Source organism: Gopherus evgoodei, chromosome 2, assembly GCF_007399415.2.
Source record: "Gopherus evgoodei ecotype Sinaloan lineage chromosome 2, rGopEvg1_v1.p, whole genome shotgun sequence".
Taxonomy (NCBI): domain Eukaryota; kingdom Metazoa; phylum Chordata; order Testudines; family Testudinidae; genus Gopherus; species Gopherus evgoodei.
This window is the reverse complement of record NC_044323.1, coordinates 64083332-64103033: the sequence shown is the minus strand read 5'-3', so window position 1 is coordinate 64103033 and position 19702 is coordinate 64083332. Positions and strand designations below refer to the sequence as shown.

At 39.9% G+C, this 19702-nt stretch overlaps 1 protein-coding gene across 1 annotated transcript in view; it reads left to right on the top strand.

Annotated features, from left to right (window-relative positions):
- Positions 1 to 19702, top strand: part of JAZF1 (JAZF zinc finger 1) — a 265415-nt gene that overhangs the window by 230971 nt on the left and 14742 nt on the right. Inside the window, exon 4 of the mRNA XM_030550851.1 lies at positions 17585 to 17754. Within this exon, the coding sequence (XP_030406711.1) occupies positions 17585 to 17754 (170 nt within the window). The remainder of the gene's footprint in view (positions 1 to 17584; positions 17755 to 19702) is intronic.

Below are 19702 nucleotides of genomic sequence, written 5' to 3'. Positions count from 1 at the left end.
TGCACACTGCCCCTTTTTAGAGTGCTGACCCACTCTTAAGTGCATTGTCTTTATAAGTGGATCAGGAAGTTGAGACAGCAGCTGCTCCCTCAAGCTCTCTCTGTCTCTCTCCATCCGTGTCCCCTCCCTGCTCTATATGGAGAAAGGGTAAGCAGGGTGCAGGAGCAGGGGGGGGGCACCTTGACTTTAGTCTCCCCTCCCCCTTGCAGCAAGCAGGAGTCTCTGGGAGCAGCTCCAAGGCAGAGGGCAGGAGCAGCACATGGCAGTGGGGGAAGGGACAGCTGAACTGCCAGCAATTGGTAGCCTGCTGGGCAGCTTCAACATAGGGAACTTAGGGGAGTGGGGAGCTGATGGGGGGCTGCTGGTCTACCCTGGTTAAAAGCCCCCACCAGTAGCTGCAACAGGCTGCTCTTCCTGCAAGCAGTGGACAAAGCAGGCAGCTGCCAAACGACGTTAGAAGGGAGCATTATGCAACTTTAAACAAGCATGTTCCCTAACTGATCAGCGACATAACAGCAAAACAATGTTAACCGGGACGACTTTAAGTGAGGAGTTACCGTACACGCTAATACAGCTCCAGGCTGTATCATTTTGCACCTGTATGATTGCACTGTGTGAAGAAGAACTTCCCTTTATTTTTTTTAAACCTGCTGCCCATTAATTTCATTTGGTGGCCCATAGTTCTTGTATTATGGGAACAAGTAAATAACTTTTCCTTATTCACTTTCTCCACACCACTCATAATTCTATATACCTCTATCATATCCCCCCTTAGTCTCCTCTTTTCCAAGCTGAAAAGTCCCAACCTCTTTAATCTCTCCTCATAATGCGTCCAAACCCCTAATCATTTTAGTTGCCCTTCTCTGAACCTTTTCTAATGCCAGTATATCTTTCTTTGAGATGAGGAGACCACATCTGTATGCAGTATTCAAGATGTGGGCATACCATGGATTTATGTAAAGGCAATAAGATATTCTCCATCTTATTCTCTATGCCTTTTTTAATGATTCCTAACATCTTGTTTTCTTTTTTGACTGCTGCCGCACACTGTGTGGACGTCTTCAGAGAACTATCCACAATGACTCCAATATCTCTTTCCTAATTAGTTGGAGCTAAATTAGCCCCCATCATATTGTGTGTATAGGGGGGTTATTTTTTCCAATGTACATTACCTTACATTTATCCACATTAAATTTCATTTGCCATTTTGTTGCCCAATCACTTAGTTTTGTGAGATCTTTTTGAAGTTCTTCGCAGTCCACTTTGGTCTTAACTATCTTGCACGGTTTAGTATCATCTGCAAACTTTGCCACTTCACTGTTACCCCTTTCTCCAGATCATGTATGAATAAGTTGAATAGAATTGGTCCTTGAACTGACCCTTGGAGAACACCACTAGTTACCCCTCTCCATTCTGAAAATTTACCCTTTATTCCTACCCTTTCTTCCCTGTCTTTTAACTAGTTCTCGGTCCATAAAAGGATCTTCCCTCTTATCCCATGACAACTTAACCATCCCTTTGGTGAGGGACCTTTTCAAAGGCTTTCTGGAAATCTAAGTACTCTATGTCCACTGGATTCCCCTTGTCCACATGTTTGTTGACCCCTTCAAAGAACTCTGCTAGATTAGTAAGACATGATTTCCCTTTACAGAAACCATGTTGACTTTTGCCCAACAATTTATGTTCTATGTGTCTGACAACTTTTTTATTTACTATTGTTTCAACTAATTTGCCTGGTACTGACATTAGACTTACCAGTCTGTAATTGCTGGGATCACCTCCAGAGCCCTTTTTAAATATTGGCGTTACATTAGCTATCTTCCAGTCATTGGGTACAGAAGCTGATTTAAACGACAGGTTACAAACCATAGCTAATAGTTCTGCAATTTCACATTTGAGTTCTTTCACTGGTTCCGGTGACTTGTTACCGGTAAGTTTATCAGTTAATTTCTAAATCTCCTCTAATGACACTTCAACCCATGACAATTCCTCAGATTTGTCACCTACAAAAGATGACTCAGATTTGGGAATCTCCCTAACATCCTCAACCATGAAGACTGAAGCAAAGAATTCATTTAGTTTCTCAACAATGACTTTATCATCTTTAAGTGCTCCTTCTGAATCCCAATCATCCGGGACCCCACTGGTGGTTTAGCAGGCTTCCTGCTTCTGATGTACTTAAAAAACATTTTATTATCTTTTGAATTTTTGGCTAGCTGTTCTTCAAACTTATTTTGGGCTTTTCCTTTTATATTTTTACACTTAATTTGGCAGTTTATGCTCCTTTCTATTTACCTCACTAGGATTTGACTTCCACTTTAAAAAGATGCCTTTTTATCTCTCACTGCTTCATTTACCTGGTTGTTAAGCCACATGGCTCTTTTTTAGTTATTTGACTGTGTTTTTTAATTTAGGGTATACATTTAAGTTGGGCCTCTATTTTGGTGTTTTTGAGAAGTGTCCCTGCAGCTTGCAGGGATTTCACTCTAGTCACTGTACCTTTTAATTTCTGTTTAACTAACCTCCTCATTTTTGCATAGTTCCCCTTTCTGAAATTAAATGCCAGAGTGTTGGGCTGTTGAGGTGTTCTTCCCACCACAGGAATGTTAAATGTTGTTGTATTATGGTCACTATTTCCAAGCGATCCTGTTATAGTTACCTCTTGGACCAGATCCTTCGCTACACTCAGGACTAAATTGAGAATTGCCTCTCTCCTTAGGTGGTTCCTGTACCAGCTGCTCCAAGAAGCAGTCATTTAAAGTATTGAGAAATTTTGTCTCTGCATTTCATCCTGAGGTGACGTACCCAATCAATATGGGGAAATTTGAAATCCCCCACTATTACTGATTTCTTTATTTTGATAGCCTCTCTAATCTTCCTTACATTTCATTGTCACTCCACTGTCCTGGTCAGGTGGTTGATAATAGATTTCCTACTATTGTATTCTTATTAGAGCATGGAATTACTATCCATAGAGATTCTATGGAATATGTGGATTTATTTAAGATTTTTACTTCATTTCATTCTACATTTTCTTCCACATATTTTTGTGTGTGTGTTTAAGGCAGATGGTAGAAGTGTAAAATTATGATGAAGTTCTTTTAAGACAAATTGAGGATTCAGTGACGGAGGAATAAGAGCCCAGAGATTGAGTGTAGTGTTAATAAATAGCAAAATATTTTGTTTTGATATAACTACTTAACCAGAAACTCAGTCTACTGCATCTCACCTGTCAGGCATCTCTACAGTACAGTTCCTTCTAACACCAGCCTAGATTGTTGGATTGGATTAGTGCTGAATCAGAGGGACGACTGTCAGCTATTGAATACCCAGCCCCACTACCTGCAGCAAGTAGAGTTTTTCTTGGGCCACATGTCCAAGTACAGTACTAACAAGGCTCAGTATTAATGAGGAACAAGATTTTTTTTTTTTTTAAAGAGGGGAAAGAAAAGATAATTCACCACAAAATATTCTATGGCCAGGCTTTTAAAAAAAAAAAAAAAGTACCTACAATTAGGCTTATAAATCAAGTCACTGAACAAGTGGGTGCTCGTCCCCTTTGAAAATCAGGTCACAAATTTAGGGATTCAGTTCTGCATTGTGCTGAGCACTCTGACCCCGATCCAGCAAAACACTTAAGCATGTGTTTATTTAAGCACCTGAGTAGTACCATGAAGTCCGCTGCTTAAAATTAAACATGTGCTTATGTGCATCACTGAATCAGTGCCTTGCCTTGCAGGATCAAGCCCCAATAGCCTTAATGGTAAGTCTGCACTGCAGGTTGAGCTAGCGTGCTAAAAAGAGCAGTGTGGATGTTGTGGCTCAGCCAGCAGCCTACCCTGCTGCTATTAGTGCTCTAGCTCAATCCCTGCTAGCATGAGTCTGTCTACCTGGGCTGCGAAGCTTGCTTCCAGCGGCAGTGTGAACACACCCAGTATGCTCAGAAACCGAACTTCAGCCGCTTGTTTTTTAAAATCTTCATTGATTTGGTGTGCTGTTTAGATATAATTAGTTATAATACCTTACGTTAAATTAGTAAATGTTCTCCTGTAGAATAATTTGTAAAAGCAATGAAACGTATTACTATGAGACCTAACTTCAGAGCTCTGCTATTAAATCTTTGCTGAGAAGTAGGTAAAGAATACCACATTTTTTGTACATGAACTACGTGTGTGCAGACTAGCAGTGTGAATTAACAAAGTTCTACTGTAATTTGAGAAACATATTTTTAACGTCTAAGGAATCGTCTCATTAGTCATTCAGATTGACTGGAGCTCTAACTTCCCTAATTGCCTATTGAGAGCAAATTAACCCAGCTACAAAACCTATAATGTGTGCCACATTTTTTATGAAAATTAGATGTAGACTAGCCCATGTGTATATAGCATAGTAGTGTGTTAGTTCACAATATAAAGAGAAAAAATCCTGTTCTCCAGCATTGTCTGCACTTGTTTCACACCTAAGTCTCCTGTTTATTTGCATTAGATGTTTAATATATAGAAAATAAGAATATAAAGATCTGGAATGAAATCCTGGCCCAATGAAGTCAGTGCCAAAACTCCGATTGACTTCTGTGGGGGCAGGATTTCATCTTCTGCCATGTGGATGACAGTAGAGAACTTGGCCTACTGCTATTGAAGCTAAAGGGGCTCCATGAGGGTGCAGATCCAAATGTGGGATTGGAGCCTAGGTTGGTACCATGTGTTAATTATTAATACTGTTTATAGTTCCTATGTCTTTGCACAGCACCTAGCACTCTGAGGCCTCTCTCCTGATTAGGGCCTATAAATGCTCCAGTAATAGAAATAATTAATAGGATTTTTGAGCGGCCATTTGTAAAATTATGGAGAACTTCTGACCTGCGTATAAATTAGCTATGATACAGTCAGTGGTTCTAAGCAGTTGCATTGCTAGCATGTGAACATTCAGATGTCTTAAAGGCCAGGAGCATTTGTGTTTAATTGTGCAGTGTATCTTCTGGTAACAAAACCAAAGAAAACACTCCTATCACATCACCAAAACTAAACAAAACCCTTACACTGTAAGATCTGCAGAGTAAGGACTGTTTTGTACTATAAGTATGTATACCCCCTTAATCATGGTTGAGGCCTCCAAGCCTCTACTGTAGTACAAGTAATAACTAATAATAATATTAGTCTCAGAAACTAGAGTGTTAGAAAATAGCTATAAAATCCTGCAAGAATGTTCCTCTTATTGCGATTTCAAACAGCAGTAGATCAAAGCACACTCCAGAACCCTTGGGGCATGGTAGCAAGGGCCACTCAACCCAATAGGATTGCTGCAGATTCACACCCCTGCTTGCTGCATACTAACTCTCTGTTTAGCTAAGTCCTTAGTCTACTACTTCTACCTTGCACAGAAAGTTGGTTCAGCCATTTCTAGGACCTTTATATTTAAAAATGCATATACTGATACCATCAAGAAACCTGTGTTGACAGCAGTACTTTCACATGAGATTCGTTGAAGGTAACATAATATCAACAAAGCAAAGAAATGTAGATCTATTCTCATAATCACACCATAGGATTAAGTTAAAATCTTAACATGATGCTGTAGGTTTGTTGGCACATATGAGCCTCCTGATTAGCAAAAACAAGAAGGATGATAAAAGCATTGAACCTGACTCATTAATTAGTAGATAGATTAGAACAAATAATTGTTACAATGTAGTTTGGTTGAAGAAAAATGACCTTCCAGATTATCTTGATGAGTTTATAAAAACTGGAAGGGGAGGCAGATTCTTTAAAGCGAATGAAGGGTCATGTATAGTACATTTTGCATTAAGGTCTTCAAAAACCCAGGAGTAGTCACCCCAAGAAACTAGGCAGTGTTTCTACCACCACCCTCCCTCAAGTTTTCTGCTGTGCACATGCTTTAAATTCTATTGGAGGCTACCGAGGACATCTGCCAGTGTGAAGTTGCTGAATCAGTTTACTCTTGGGCCACCCTGGCTATGTCCTCTTCCCCAGTGGACTTTCTACCACTGAACCCTTAGGATTCATATCACTTTAATCCTGGTCCTGAGAGTTAAAGGCCCCAACTCTAAGCATGTAGGACTCTTTGCATTCTCAAAGTCATGCACATACTTAAGTTCTTTGCTGGATTGGGGCCTAACTGAGCTAGAAGACTTTATGCAGCTTGGTACATATTATTTAGATCCCTCTAATAATTTCAATGCACATAGCAGTTGGTATAGGTAAATACTATTCACTGTGCATTAGAAGTTTTATTTTATAGCCTGTACTGTAAGTGGCTGAATGGCTTTTGTACAGCTGTAAAGCCTGTTTAACCTGGTGCTATAAAACATGTCTTGAATGTATTTTCATAGCTTCATAAACCGTAGTTCATTTAGGTAGGTACTTTTTATTGTAATTCTTTATCTTAAACATGAATCTGTTTCCTGATATTGTTCCTTTAAAAGGGGAAAATAAAAACAAACCTGCCTCTTTGTTATGTGCATCAGGAGAGTCCTTATATACAGTAATGGTGCTCTGAACTTGTGTTTTTAACAAAAGAAAGCAGGCTCAACAAACAGGGTGCCAAAACAGCATTAATTATGAATGTCCTTCATTGTGGTTGTTTGAGTGTGGGACTGGAACAGATGTTCACTTTTTTTCCCTCCACTCCTGTTTTTAATTCTTTCTTGAGCGTTTTGAGAAATATCTTTAAATGTTTGCCAGAGGTCAATTAACATCCTGTGACTGAAGGTGGAAAATAGCCTACTTTGTTTTTCCTCAGCCACATACCTGCTCTTGCTGTGTACATGCAAAAGAAAGGGTCCAAGCTGGCACGGGTTTTATTACTGTTAAGTTAATTTGCAGGATAAGCTTTTAGTGGGGGGGGGGTCTGTTCGGTTTTATTTATTTACTTTTTATATTCATTATTTTAAAAATTGCACTGTAAAGCATTGCAGTTTAATTACAGGAAGAGACTGCTCCTTTTGAGGGGGCAGTGGCAAGTGCTTAATACAGCCTCTTTTTTTTGTTTACATGAAGTTGTAGAAATCCTGTTTTAAGAATATGTTTAAAGCAGAGATTGTGTTACTCAGTTCATCGTGTTTTTCCTGTACTGTGTATAAACAGAAGGTTGTACATTATTGAAAGGCCTTTTTTGTGGAAAACAGGATTGGAAAAAAGGTTTATATAAGAATGCAAAATAACTTCCCGAGACTATTGGCGCAGGGTGACCATAAAACCTCAACAGCACATTGTGAAGTAACATTATATCAATTTGCTTTAGCACCTCTACAACATTTTGACTGCATTTTCAGAACACGAGTCATGCTCTACAAAACACATGCCATGGTATCAGTTGACTGTTTTTTTCCAGAATCAATTCTTTACATGCATGTTTTTGTGATTAGTTGCTATTTTACAATTAGTTTCAGTTGAAGAAATATTGCCTATCCAACAATATATTGTGTACACAGCTCAGATTCAGTAACAACAAAAAAATACTAGCTGTAACATAATTGGAATTTCTCATCTGCATAAGTATGCACATTTTTGTGTTTGAATATAATTTCTGGATTTGTATTCTGTGCATCTGAGTTTTAAACTTGATTGTTTAGGTTTATTAATAAGGTTTCGCAGTTGGACTGTAACTCTTCTGGTGGTGGTGCACAAGATAGGATAAAATCCAGATCTCTTCTGTATCGATATTGGCTTTGCAGAGCTAACAGGTGTATAAAAACATGTATTTTTAACTAGTGTCACACAAGTAAGCTGATATGACTTAGTCATGGGCAGATCTAACGTGTAAGAAGGTCTCATTTTTACAGCCATTTATCTGACGCTAACTGCATTTCAAATTTTTAAAAATATGTATTATGTTCCGTTTTTACAGTTACCATCTTTTCTTTATCATAAATATCATTCCCATGTCTCACAGATTTTAAGATGAGTCTATTTGTAGATTTGCTTACTTAGTAAATGCTCTGTGCCCAACAATGGTATGGTCAGTCCCATGTTAGGATTATACACAAAGCCCTGATCCAGCAATGCCCTTAAACACATATGTAACTTCAATATGGATTGGGGCCTTATGTAGTAATATGTGACTTTGGTAGGCTGATCACATGCTTAGGCACTTGGGTGGTTCATGGTGTAAGTTACTAAAGTAATGGGTACCATGAAGTATATAAATAATACTTGAAGTGGATAAGTAGAAAAGAATGAGACCTACACACATACTGCTGACCATGGCACTGCAGTGTTGATGCAGCATCTCGGGTGCTATTCTTCAAAGTAGGTATAAACTTGTGTCCCTTCTCACAGCCCTGTGGCAGTCCAGGGGAAAGTCAGATGTCCCTTAACATCTTTCAGAAAAGGTAAGGGCGTTCAGTGGGTCCTTGCCAGTAATGGCAACAGTGTACTTGACCTAATGGCCCAAGCAGTTGCTCAGTTAAAAATAGCTGTGAAGTTTGCCGTCAGAATCACTTCATCTAACTTCTTTTTTCAAGTGCTTTTAAATGCCTGAAGTATGAAAAATTATATTTAAAAAATACACATTCTGTGTGTTTGAATCCCTCCTGTTACGTAAGGTGTGTTTTAAAAACACCCTCTGTGCGTTCAACAGTGAGGCCTTGAATTCAGGGAGAGCCAGCAGGAGGATAGTTCCTCTTGTTAAAAATCATTAAGTAGTTAATTTGGTAGTTCTGTATAAGGAGAGGAGAGAAAGAAAAGGTAGTTTCCCCCGACAAACTTTTCAGGCCAAATCCTGCTCCTGCAAGGGAAAGCAGGATGCTGCAAGCCAAGTCCACTACTATGAGGTTTCTGTTGTACTGCTGACTTCAGAATATGAATTAGTAGGCAAGGGGTTGGAGCCAGCAGGCCACACAGCAATTGAGACAGGCTGCTCAGAGAACTGGTATTAGGATACAGAGCATCTCCTCTAGCTCAGTGATTTAAATCCAGATCCAAGTCAGTACTTAATAATTGTAAGTTGTTGCCATTTTGACAGCTGTTTAGCGACATACATATAATGAGCTGATTGCCTCAGCCCTGTTACCAGCAGACAGGTGCCCGTCTGACAAACAACAACAGTGCCAATTGGCAGCTTTGTCAGCAGTCTAAGCAGAAATGCCAAGGATTCAGGGGCCATGAAGAATAAACTAATATCCAGTCCCCTGAAAGGTGTGATTGAGAGTGTGTCTACATGAGCAATGGATGTGTGATTTCCAGCTTGGGTAGACATAATAGAAACAGAAGTGCAGCTGTCAGTGGGAGGTGGGAGGAGCTAGATTTGCACTGAGATATCAGATGTGATCATACAGAGGGTGGCTAAGGCATCCTGTTGCTTGTGTCGCGTGGCTAGACTTCTTTCTATTTTTAGTGCACTAGCTCGATCAAGGCAAGCACAGTTACGTCTAACAAAGCTGGACATTGAAGCTTTAGCTCCATTGTAGGCTTAGACAAATTGATGGCGAAGCAAGAGAATACTTGCCCTGCATGTGCTGTGACTGTTCTCTGGAGAAAAAAGTCAGTCTTTGTAGATATCAGTCTAGTACCTCAGATGCATGTTTAATCCACACCCAAAAATCCCACCCGAACTCTAAAGGAGATGGAGGGGAAAGTGTGTGTGTGTGTGTGTGTGTGTGTGTGTGAGAGAGAGCTCTTGCCAGTGTTCTGTGAAGCAATTCTATGGTGGTGGTGGGTTTGGAGGGGTAGGGTTGTGCGGAGGGGAGTGGTTTGAGGGTTTTTTCCCCCAGGTACATAGTGCATCTACAGCATGTCACTAGGGTAACACAGATGAAAAATATTTAAAATATACAAAAACACATCTAAATTGGCATGTCACCAATACTGAAAAATACACACACACACACCCTAGCCCCCATTCCAATATGCAGCCCTCTCAACCCAGCAGAAAACCCGAGTCTAAAATTCACCCTTGGTGCAGAGGGCCAGTGCATCGCTCTCTCTACACAGCTGAAAATGCAGTTCCACTCTGAAAATGACTTATTTTTTTGAAGGCATCTTCTCAGTTAACACTATTGGTCCGTTTGTCAGATCAGAGTAATCGCTGCTGACCTCAGTGACTACAATAAGATTACCAGGCTTTTTATCCTGTTATCACTGCAGGAGCCATAAGGAAATCTGCTGTCATCTGTTCTACCTGCTGACAAATGTAGGATGAAAGGAGCACATTGCTCTGGCATCCCAATTGTTGTGCTGATTATTCACAGAATATTGGTCAGATTTAAAGTCCCTGGGCCCTTATTTGGGTCTAGTTGAGCTCTGCTCAATCAAGACCTGAAGGAGTTGGTGGGGGCAAAGGCATCTTAAAGCCATGTGTATGTGCTCCCAATCCCAGGGGCAGCTGGGGAGGCTGAGTCACAAGGTACTCTAGTCACATCCTTCTCCTGCTCTGCTATCTCTCTTACACTGGGATGCCCCAAGAAGGGGTGATGCAGAGCTGGCTTAGCCAGCTCTCCGCTTCCAGAGGCTTGCACAACAGCTCGGACCCTGGTACTGGGAGTGTATTTCACCCCCCAATGGCCCCAGCACTGATTTCCTGTGCTAATGCAGGTGGAGAGTATTTCACTGTGAATGACTTTATAGGCATTTCAATGTTATCAATGAGTATCTTCTGTGGAAATGTATTTTCCTTGCTGCTTGTGAGAGAGAGAGAAATTTCAACAAATCAATAAATGTATTAGCATTAGATCAAAATTCACTGAAAATAGTTTGCAGGCTTGTATTTCAAGGAAGCTGTCCAAGTATGTAGGAAAACAGGTTTCTTAAAATAAAAGTACTCTCATAAAACTTTATTTTATGAAACACAAACTGCAAGTCCCACACAGGACAAAGTGTGAAACTGAGGTTTTATGGGAGAACATTGGAACTTGCATGAACTTTCGATGACACTAAAAGCATTGTGCCCAACCACAGTAAATTAGTTACTCTAAAACTACGTTGTTATATACTGTGTACAGAGACAACAGTTATATTTTTGGAGGAGAGGGGAAGTACAGCATTAATACTCTTGATTATACTGTAGAAATGAATTATTTCTTATAGTGATTATTCCAGCCTTTTTGTGTTTGTAGTTCATTTTTCTTGGCAAATACTGAAGTCTTTAGATACGAATGTGCGGCCAAACTGTACCAGTTGGATCATCACAAATGATGTGCACCAGCTGGAAACGTCTTACTTAGGGTATATCTAACTAGCCTGGCTAAATATAGCAGTGAAGATGCAGCAGCATGGGTTTCAGGCTGTACAAGTCTGTGCAAGGACCCTGAATAGATACTCCCATTGCTAGCCCCCACTGAAGCTGACACCAACACATCTTCACTGCTATCTTTTTTTGTGCGTTACCTATATTAGCTTTTATCTAGCTATGCCTACCCAAGCTGCAATCACATCTTCAATTACACAAACAGTTGAGAAAAAGAAATAATAAATCACACACATGGAGGGGCAGATTTTGGTCTGAGTTACAGCAATGTAAATACAGAGTAAATTCCACAAAAGTAAATTGTTTTTCCAGATTTACAGCAGTGCATCTGAGAAACTGGCCTGCAATATTTACTCCATGATGATTTAGTCCCAGTGACGTGATCAGTATCTCCCTCCTAAGCAATGCAAGTTATGGATTCAATTGATTAGAAAAAGGAGAATTCAGACAGTGGCTTGGGGCCCAGTCCTGCTTCAACTGAAGTTAATAGCAACATGCCTGTGGACCTTAACAAGAGCAGAATCGGGCCTTTATGGTATTCTGCCCCTTTTTAGCATGCTGCAAAGACATTTTAGCACACAGGCAATTATCATAGATCATCTGTTCTCACATATGTGTTTTATTTCTACAAATCAAAATATTTAGAGGACAGGCTGTTTTTAACTTTTTTTTTATTGTAAATGTCAGAAATGAAGTAATTTGTCAGCATATTTCACAGTATTTTGTGGCCCAGAATAATTCTTTTCCTTCCTAGTAACTAGCATTTTAATGTTAGTTTGAGCTTTCTGAGGGCATAAAGTGTCATTTATGCTTAGTTTCAATGAAAGGGGGCCTTGTGTTGTCAATGAAACATGGCTTGGTGAGTGGATCACATGGTATTATATAGCATGAAGAGGATAGTTTGTCTATATTATATTTATTCATACATTTGGTTGGGACAAGGCTATCTGGGGTCCTAAACACAGCATAGCATGAGGCCTTCATGCTTCCTTCCCTCCACTATGATCCCACTGTCTGCTTGGGGTTCCCTCAGAGAGGCACCGGCCTGGAGCCACTTTCTTACCACCCAGACAGTCACAGCATAGCAGAGAGAGTTCAGTAGAAGGAATAAATAGTTTAAAATAAACCAAAAAGATTCTTTTCTGTTACTGGCTCTCTTATTGTGGGGAGCACGAAGGAGGTTAATCTGTGGAGAGATTTGAATGAAGAGAGGGGAAGTAGCTTTGTGGGCCAGAATTGTGAAAGCATTGCATGCAAAAGGTGAGACATAAGAGATGGCATGGAGCCAGCTGGAGGAGAAACAGATGAATAGGGCTTTAAATATTACCAGAGGTTAGTTGTTATTTCAGGCTGGCCTCATGGGTGGGTCCAGGAGAGAGGGAAACAATGAAAAACAAGGTTGGAGGTGTAGGATAATGTGGAGCTACCTAGGGTCTTGAAAATGATAGCAAGGGGATTAAAGCAGTGAAAAGCAGGGAGCCAGTGGAGGAGTTCAGAGAAGAGAATGGTATGTTAGAGTAACAGACAAAAAAGATAATTTGCTTGCTTGTTAGATAACTAGCTTTAAGTGGCAATAATGTTATTGCCTTTTTGTATAACACCTTGTTAAAACTATATACTTTTCTATCAATATTTCCCCTCCCTCCTCCAAATATTTAGGGCACCTGATTTTGGGAAATGCATACATGTTCTTTTTCTATCTAGATTTTTGAAGCCTATTCCTAATATTTTGGTTTGGGGTGCTGATCTCTGGAATGATTGATCAGCCTTCCCATCTGAGCAGTAGGAGAAATGGTAAGCCCACTAACACGTATGTTCCACTAACAATTTTGCTAGAGTCCTTTTAGGGGCATCATGCCCTAACAGAACATTCAGTTTTCTGTGTGCAAGGCAACATTCTAGCCCAGAAGGGCTAACTAAATCTCTGAGCCCTTTCAAATAGGCCTTTCATGCCTCAGTGGTTTGAGCATTGGCCTGCTAAACCCAGGGTTGTGAGTTCAATCCTTGAGGGGGCCATTTAGGGAACTGGGGTAAAAATCTGTCTGGGGATTGGTCCTGCTTTGAGTAGGGGGTTGGACTAGATGACCTTCTGAGGTCCCTTCCAACCCTAATCTTCTATGATTCTGTAAATCAGACAAGTGTAACAACCTGTGGTCCAACTGAAGGCAAATATTTATGTGCTGATTCCGCCCCCCCCCCATTTTTCTTATATTATTGTAAAATACCAGCAGAGATCAAAATCTGTATCTTGATCAACGTGCACTGTTGTGTGCGTCCCCTTCAGCCCACTGCAGTATGCTGGCAAACCGCCCAAAAGGAGCAAGTAGGAGCGCGGGTGGATCAAATTGCATTTGGTACACCTGACATGGTAGTGGAGTGCTGTGGAATCCTGGCTGGTGTGGGAAAGATTGCACAAAGCTGGGATTCTTAAGACTCAAACTGCTTCATCTAAGGCCATTTATTGTGGCAAAGCCAACCTATATGTTTAAAAAAAACTGATTCATTTTCACACTATTGGCAACGCTGACATGGCACCTCTTGGTCTGCTGCACTTAGATGCTGACAAGTGAGAAAATGAAATTCAGAGGGGGAAACGGTTAAAATACTACCTACGTGGATGTTATTTTTCTAAGACAACTGAAACCACGTTAATTATTTAAAGGATAAATTGTTATTGCTAGAAATATTTTTATACATTTCATTTAGACCAGAATCTACTTAAATAGATTTGGGGGGGGGTGGTTATTCAGTTCCATGGGATTAGCATCACAATGGATCCTGTGCCTCCAACTCAGAGTAAAATAATATGTCTGAAAAATATTTCATATTGAGAGCAACACACTTGAATTATTATATTTACCTGCCAGTTCATATGTGGAATTGTACTTCTAACTTTCAACCTCCCTAGAGTTAAGACTTGGTTTAAAACAAAATTTTCTTCTTTGACCGATAACCAGCGGATGGGGATGAACCAGTAAACATGATATATCTTGACTTTAGTATGACCTTTGATATGGTCCTACATAACATCATCACAAGGACATTGGGGAACTAGATGAAATTACTATAAATTGGGTGCACAACTAGTTGAAGAAGCATTCTCAGGGAGTGGTTATCAATGGTTCACTGTCAGGCTGGGAGGACATGTCAAGTGGGGTCCAGTAGTGTCTGTTCTGCAGCTGGTACTAGTCAATATTGGATGATGGAGTAAAGAGAACGCTTGTAAAATTTGTGGATGACACTAACCCAGGAGAGGCTTTAAGCACTTTGGAGTACAGAATTAGAATTCAAAATGACTTGATAAATTGGAGAATTGGTCTTAAATCAGTAAGATGAGATTCAATCAAGAAGAAATGCAGAGTACTGCACGTAGGAAGGAAAAATCAAATTCATAGATACAAAATGGGGATTAACTGGGCTAGGCAGTGGTGCTGAAGAAAAGGATCTAGGGATTATAGTGGATCACAAATTGAATATGAGCCAACAATTTGATGCTGTTCAAAAAAAAAAAGGCATGTACCATTCTGGGATGTATTAACAGGGCTATCGTATGTAAGACATGGAAGGTAATTGTTCCACTCTACTCAGCACTGGAGTATTGTCTTCAGTTTTGGCCTTGTTTGTGGCAAAGGAGATTTAAGTTGGTATTAAGAAAAGCTGTAAGGATAGTTAAGGACTGGCACAAGTTACCCAGGGAGGTTGTGGAATTCCCTTCCCTGGAGGTTTTTAAAACAAGGTTAGACAAACAGTTGTCAAGGGTGGTCTGGGTATACTTACTCCTTCCTCAGTGTGGGGGAATGACCTCGAAGTCCCCCCACCTCCAATTTCTGTAACTTCTATGGGAGGTGGGAGATATATTTTCAAATCTCTCCTCTGCCTGATTTGGAGCAGGGACTTGAACTCATGTCTCAGGCAGGTGTCCCAATCACTGCGTTATTGGCTATAGTAGGGAAGAGGCATCTCTGTTTGTTTGTGAGAAAGGGCTGACTTGAGTTAGGTGCCTCACTCCCGGAGAGGGTTCCTAGCTACGACCCTTGGCGGAGGGAAGCACCTCCCAGTGGCCCATCAGTCTGGCACTTAAGGCACAGATCAGTGGGATGAGGTGCCCAAGTACCTTTAAGGAGATAGTCTCTAAGCCCTGCCCTCCCCTTTCCTTTGTATTTCACTGCTGGCTGGTTTAGAGGGCTCCTCGCTCAGCTTGCTCGATTCTGAGAATTCCTTTCTTAGGCACCTCACTCTCCCTGTTTAATGTATGAGGAGCCTGGGTGCCTAATTCAGGGCTGTGAATTCCACTAGTAGCAGGGCACCTAGGAACTGGGAGTTGCAGTGCCATAGGTTAATGTAGCCCAGGGTACCTTCCACGTAGAATCAACAGTAATAGTGATATTCCAAGTGGACCTCAGGGAGTCTCTGGAACTTTTTTCTTTGGGGGTTGAAGCTCTGTTTGCGGTGATAATAAAAAAAAAATCTCCCTTAAGATTTTATTCATTTCCTTTGATTGAGGAAGTTGGCAGGAGTTTAGTGGTTGAAGAGGTGTCAGTGTCAGAGTTCTTACATATTGTATAATCCTAAAAACACATAAATTTATGTATTGTAGCTTTATCTGACACATTTGTTTGAAAAACCAAGATGAGCTAAAAAGCTTGAAAGGAGTAGTACCTCGAGGAATTTTTTCCGTCAAGATGTAATCAAAAGCAGGAAATCATAGAAGTACGTTTTCCTAAATATTTTTATTAGTTAATTAAACTATAAGAACCTTAACTTCATTTTAGGTTATCTCTTCCTATGGTTCAAAAATATTTTAAGAGGTCAATAATGCACATTTTGACTTTCAATCAATCTGTGTGGGATAAATAATGGTGAGTTTTCTGGATGTTCTGCACAGCGGGGGAGGGAGAGTGTGTGTATGTGTGTGTGTGTGTGTGTGCGCGCGCGCGCTAATGGTGGGAAACAACAATCCACCTCCCCTCATCTGCACTCCACCCTGTAAGAATGAAAACCATAGAAAAAAAAGTAGTACAGCCTGACATATGTGACCTAATGTAAAATGCCTGATTATTGGTCCACGTCATAAGTACTTTATAGTTCCCAGCTGACATACATATTTACTCATGAGTAAAGAGTAACTGATTATGAGAGTGAGGGCAGGGAAAGTGAGAGATCAAGAAGGGATAGATAATTTAATATAATACAGGTCATATTTCATCTCTCATGTAATAAAAAGTGAAAACTGCACTACATGCTGAAACATGGGTTTTCTTTGTGAAGTTTATTTCCTTACAACTTCTTCAGAGTCTGATTGATCCAGAGTCCGTCTGCATTGTTGCCTTAGAATAAAGAGCTGTTTGCAGACACGTATGCAAAGTGCATAATGAGGGAAGCAACACAAACAGTTGTATAAAACTCATAAGGCTCAGTCTGGAACTGCTGAAATGATTCCAATAGTTGGAGCTAAATCATCCCCTCTTGCCAAGGCAGAGACAAAAATCACTGGTGGGAGCAAGAGCAGAGGGGAGTTGCCATTTCCTACAACACCTCCAGCAAGCTGCACAGGCCCTCCAAGTCTCTCCAGAAAAAGTTCCCTCCTCTCTCTCTCTCTCTCGATATATTTGCTGCTTTTATCAGCTGAGACTCCTTTTTTTATTGTACTTATCATTCTTGCCTTTCTACTTTCCCTTGTTTTGCATTTAATTTCTTCTTCAGACTTTTTTGAGTTATTGTAATTAAAAAAAAAAATTTAAAAACTTCAGTACCAGGTGCTCAAATGACTGCTGTAGCATATCTGGAACAAAATGGGGTCAAGGCAGCCATTTATCCCTAAACCCAAGGGAATGAATTTCACAACTATAATTGCTACACTGTAATTCTTATTAATGTTGTGCTATAATTCTATTTAATTCCAAAGGGCTAGTAAATGCATTAGGACTTGTCAACGTATTATTTTACACTGTTTATGATCTGTCAAATTATGCTTTTCAGTATTGTAGCGTGTAAAGGAAAAGCCCTAAAAGGCCTAGGTTGGAGAAAATGATCTATGTTTTCTAGGTGGGATTTGGAAGAGAGAGGGGCTTTTTTATTAGAAAAGTAGTGAAGTTGAGTTTGTAATCAATCCGTTGTTGAACCTTTAATACCACTGTGGTTGATCGTTCATGAAAATATATTAATATCAGCTATCTTACAGCTACTTAAGAAAGGTACTGTGGCTGTTTTTATGAAGTAGTAGCTATAACCAAGACATGTTATGTGATTAAAAGCACCTGCCTTCCTGCACTGTAAGTAGGAAGGGTGTAGGCAAGTTATAAGGCACTGAGAACAATGAAATAAAAATGAATTGTGTTGCAATGATTTCACTTTATTCTTGTGAAATACCCTGGTTTCTTAGGTAGCGAATATGATGAGGAAGAAGTAGACTATGAAGAATCAGACAGTGATGAGTCCTGGACCACAGAAAGCGCCATCAGCTCGGAAGCTATTCTCAGTTCAATGTGTATGAATGGAGGGGATGAGAAGCCTTTTGCCTGTCCTGTTCCTGGATGTAAAAAGAGATATAAGGTGAGTTATAACAGAGACTTGGTTTATTTCTATTTCATTGCAGTAGGGGAGAGAGTCTGGGAAAGCAGGTCACATCTTTCTGTTTTATTAGACCTTTCGCTTTTATTTTTACAAGACTTCAACAGATTCTCATATAGCTGCATGATGTTCTTTTTGGACTTATTTTCCTCTCAAACACTTTCAAGTCTTATGCAGCATATGTTGCGTTTATATCTACTGATCAAGAGGGATTGTTAAAAGGAACGATTAAAGCAATTGGGTCACATATTGTAATTAGCAAGCCTTATTCTAGAAAATTATCTGCTGAAATGGAAAGATGATGCCAACATTCATCTGTTAAATGGAATCACGCACATTACATATAGAACTTGTCCATAACTGTGCTAGAATGGGTCCTCTTTATATAACCATTACAGATTTTGTGCTGTCCTGTACTGAAAGTATGCCAGATGCCTCTGCTGATACAGGTGATGTGCAAAAGGTACCATTTAATTTTAAAAATCCAAAGGCCACTTCAGAGAATAACCTCATAGAAAACTTATGAAAACATCTGTATAGGGTAAATTCTGACCCAGATCCTGAAAACAGATCTGTATGAGCAGAATCTTGTACTGGTGCAGAATCCCTCTGACTTCTCATGGGCATGATAATCTGTATGGATTTGACTGCAGGATTGGAAGCTTCTGTTTGCATACCATATATTCTGGTAAAATTTGTCTTTTTTTTTTTTTGTTGGTTCATTTTATTATATGAGGGACCTTTGCATAAAAATCTGTTAATCAGCTTCTGCTTATGTTCTCCTTGCGCCATCACAGTTGTCTAGCATGCATCTCTCTGATATTACAGGCAAAGCAAATATTATTTCACATGAATTAGAGCAGGAACAAATGGATTCTTACAGAATAGATTCATTTTTTGTGCAAAGGTCCCTAAGCAGTAAAAATGTAGGAATATGTAGCTAGATTCTCTGTCTCAATTAAATATTTTTCAAAGTTTTCCATGAAGCAGTGTAGAGAATGTTTTAAAATCCAACAGGCTCAAAGGACCCCAACCTACAGTATAAACTGCCACTGAAGATAAGGGTTTTTTAACAGCTGCATAGTAAAGTCCTAAAATGGAATACAAAACTGAAATATGAAAGAGAGAAGTGCAGGAAGATAAGTAATGTTTGAAGTTCTATAAATCCTGACCATAGCAAATATACTGTGCATAAAAATGTGCAGTACTTGAAAATGTGTGCCTTTTATTGATTCTGCAGCTATTCTGAATCACGTACAGCCCCTTTAACTCAGTAATGCTTGTCACAAAACATATGTGCATGTATGTGGAGATCAGTCACAAGTGAAAATATTGTGCAAAAGAGTGTGTACGCTTTCTATAGCAATGTGTTAGTCCTGTACGTGGAGATTAGTTTGAATTATGAATTACATAATACTTGTTCTCCTCTTCAGGAAAATCTCAGCATAACCTCTTGAGGTAGTGGGGGGAAAAGATATTTTTGGGCTATTTGGAAGTGTCAGTGAGCAGACGTGGTCACATTATGCAAGATGATCACATTTTCTTTATGGCAAAAGGTATGTAAGGGGAGGAGTGTAGAATAAAAGGTAAATGCTTAGCCCAGGAAGCAAACAGGCCATGGCAATTGTTAGTAGTTACTTTCCCAAGAGGGCATCTGTGCATTGCAGAAAACATTTATTTAGTGGAAAAAGCTAGGAGAACCACCCTGTAATTTGCTATATCCTGTCTTTTCTCTGTTTGACTGCCAGCTCCTCTGTCTTTTTACTGCCAAATAAGCAAGCTGTTCCTGCCTGCTTCTGCTATCTCGCTGCCTTCATCTCAAATGCATGAGGACTGTCTATGGGATGTCTTGTGCACCATTAATGGTAGAACAGTCAGACAGGGAACAAATTAACGACCCATAGAGAGGCTGAAAACAGAGAAAGCAGCA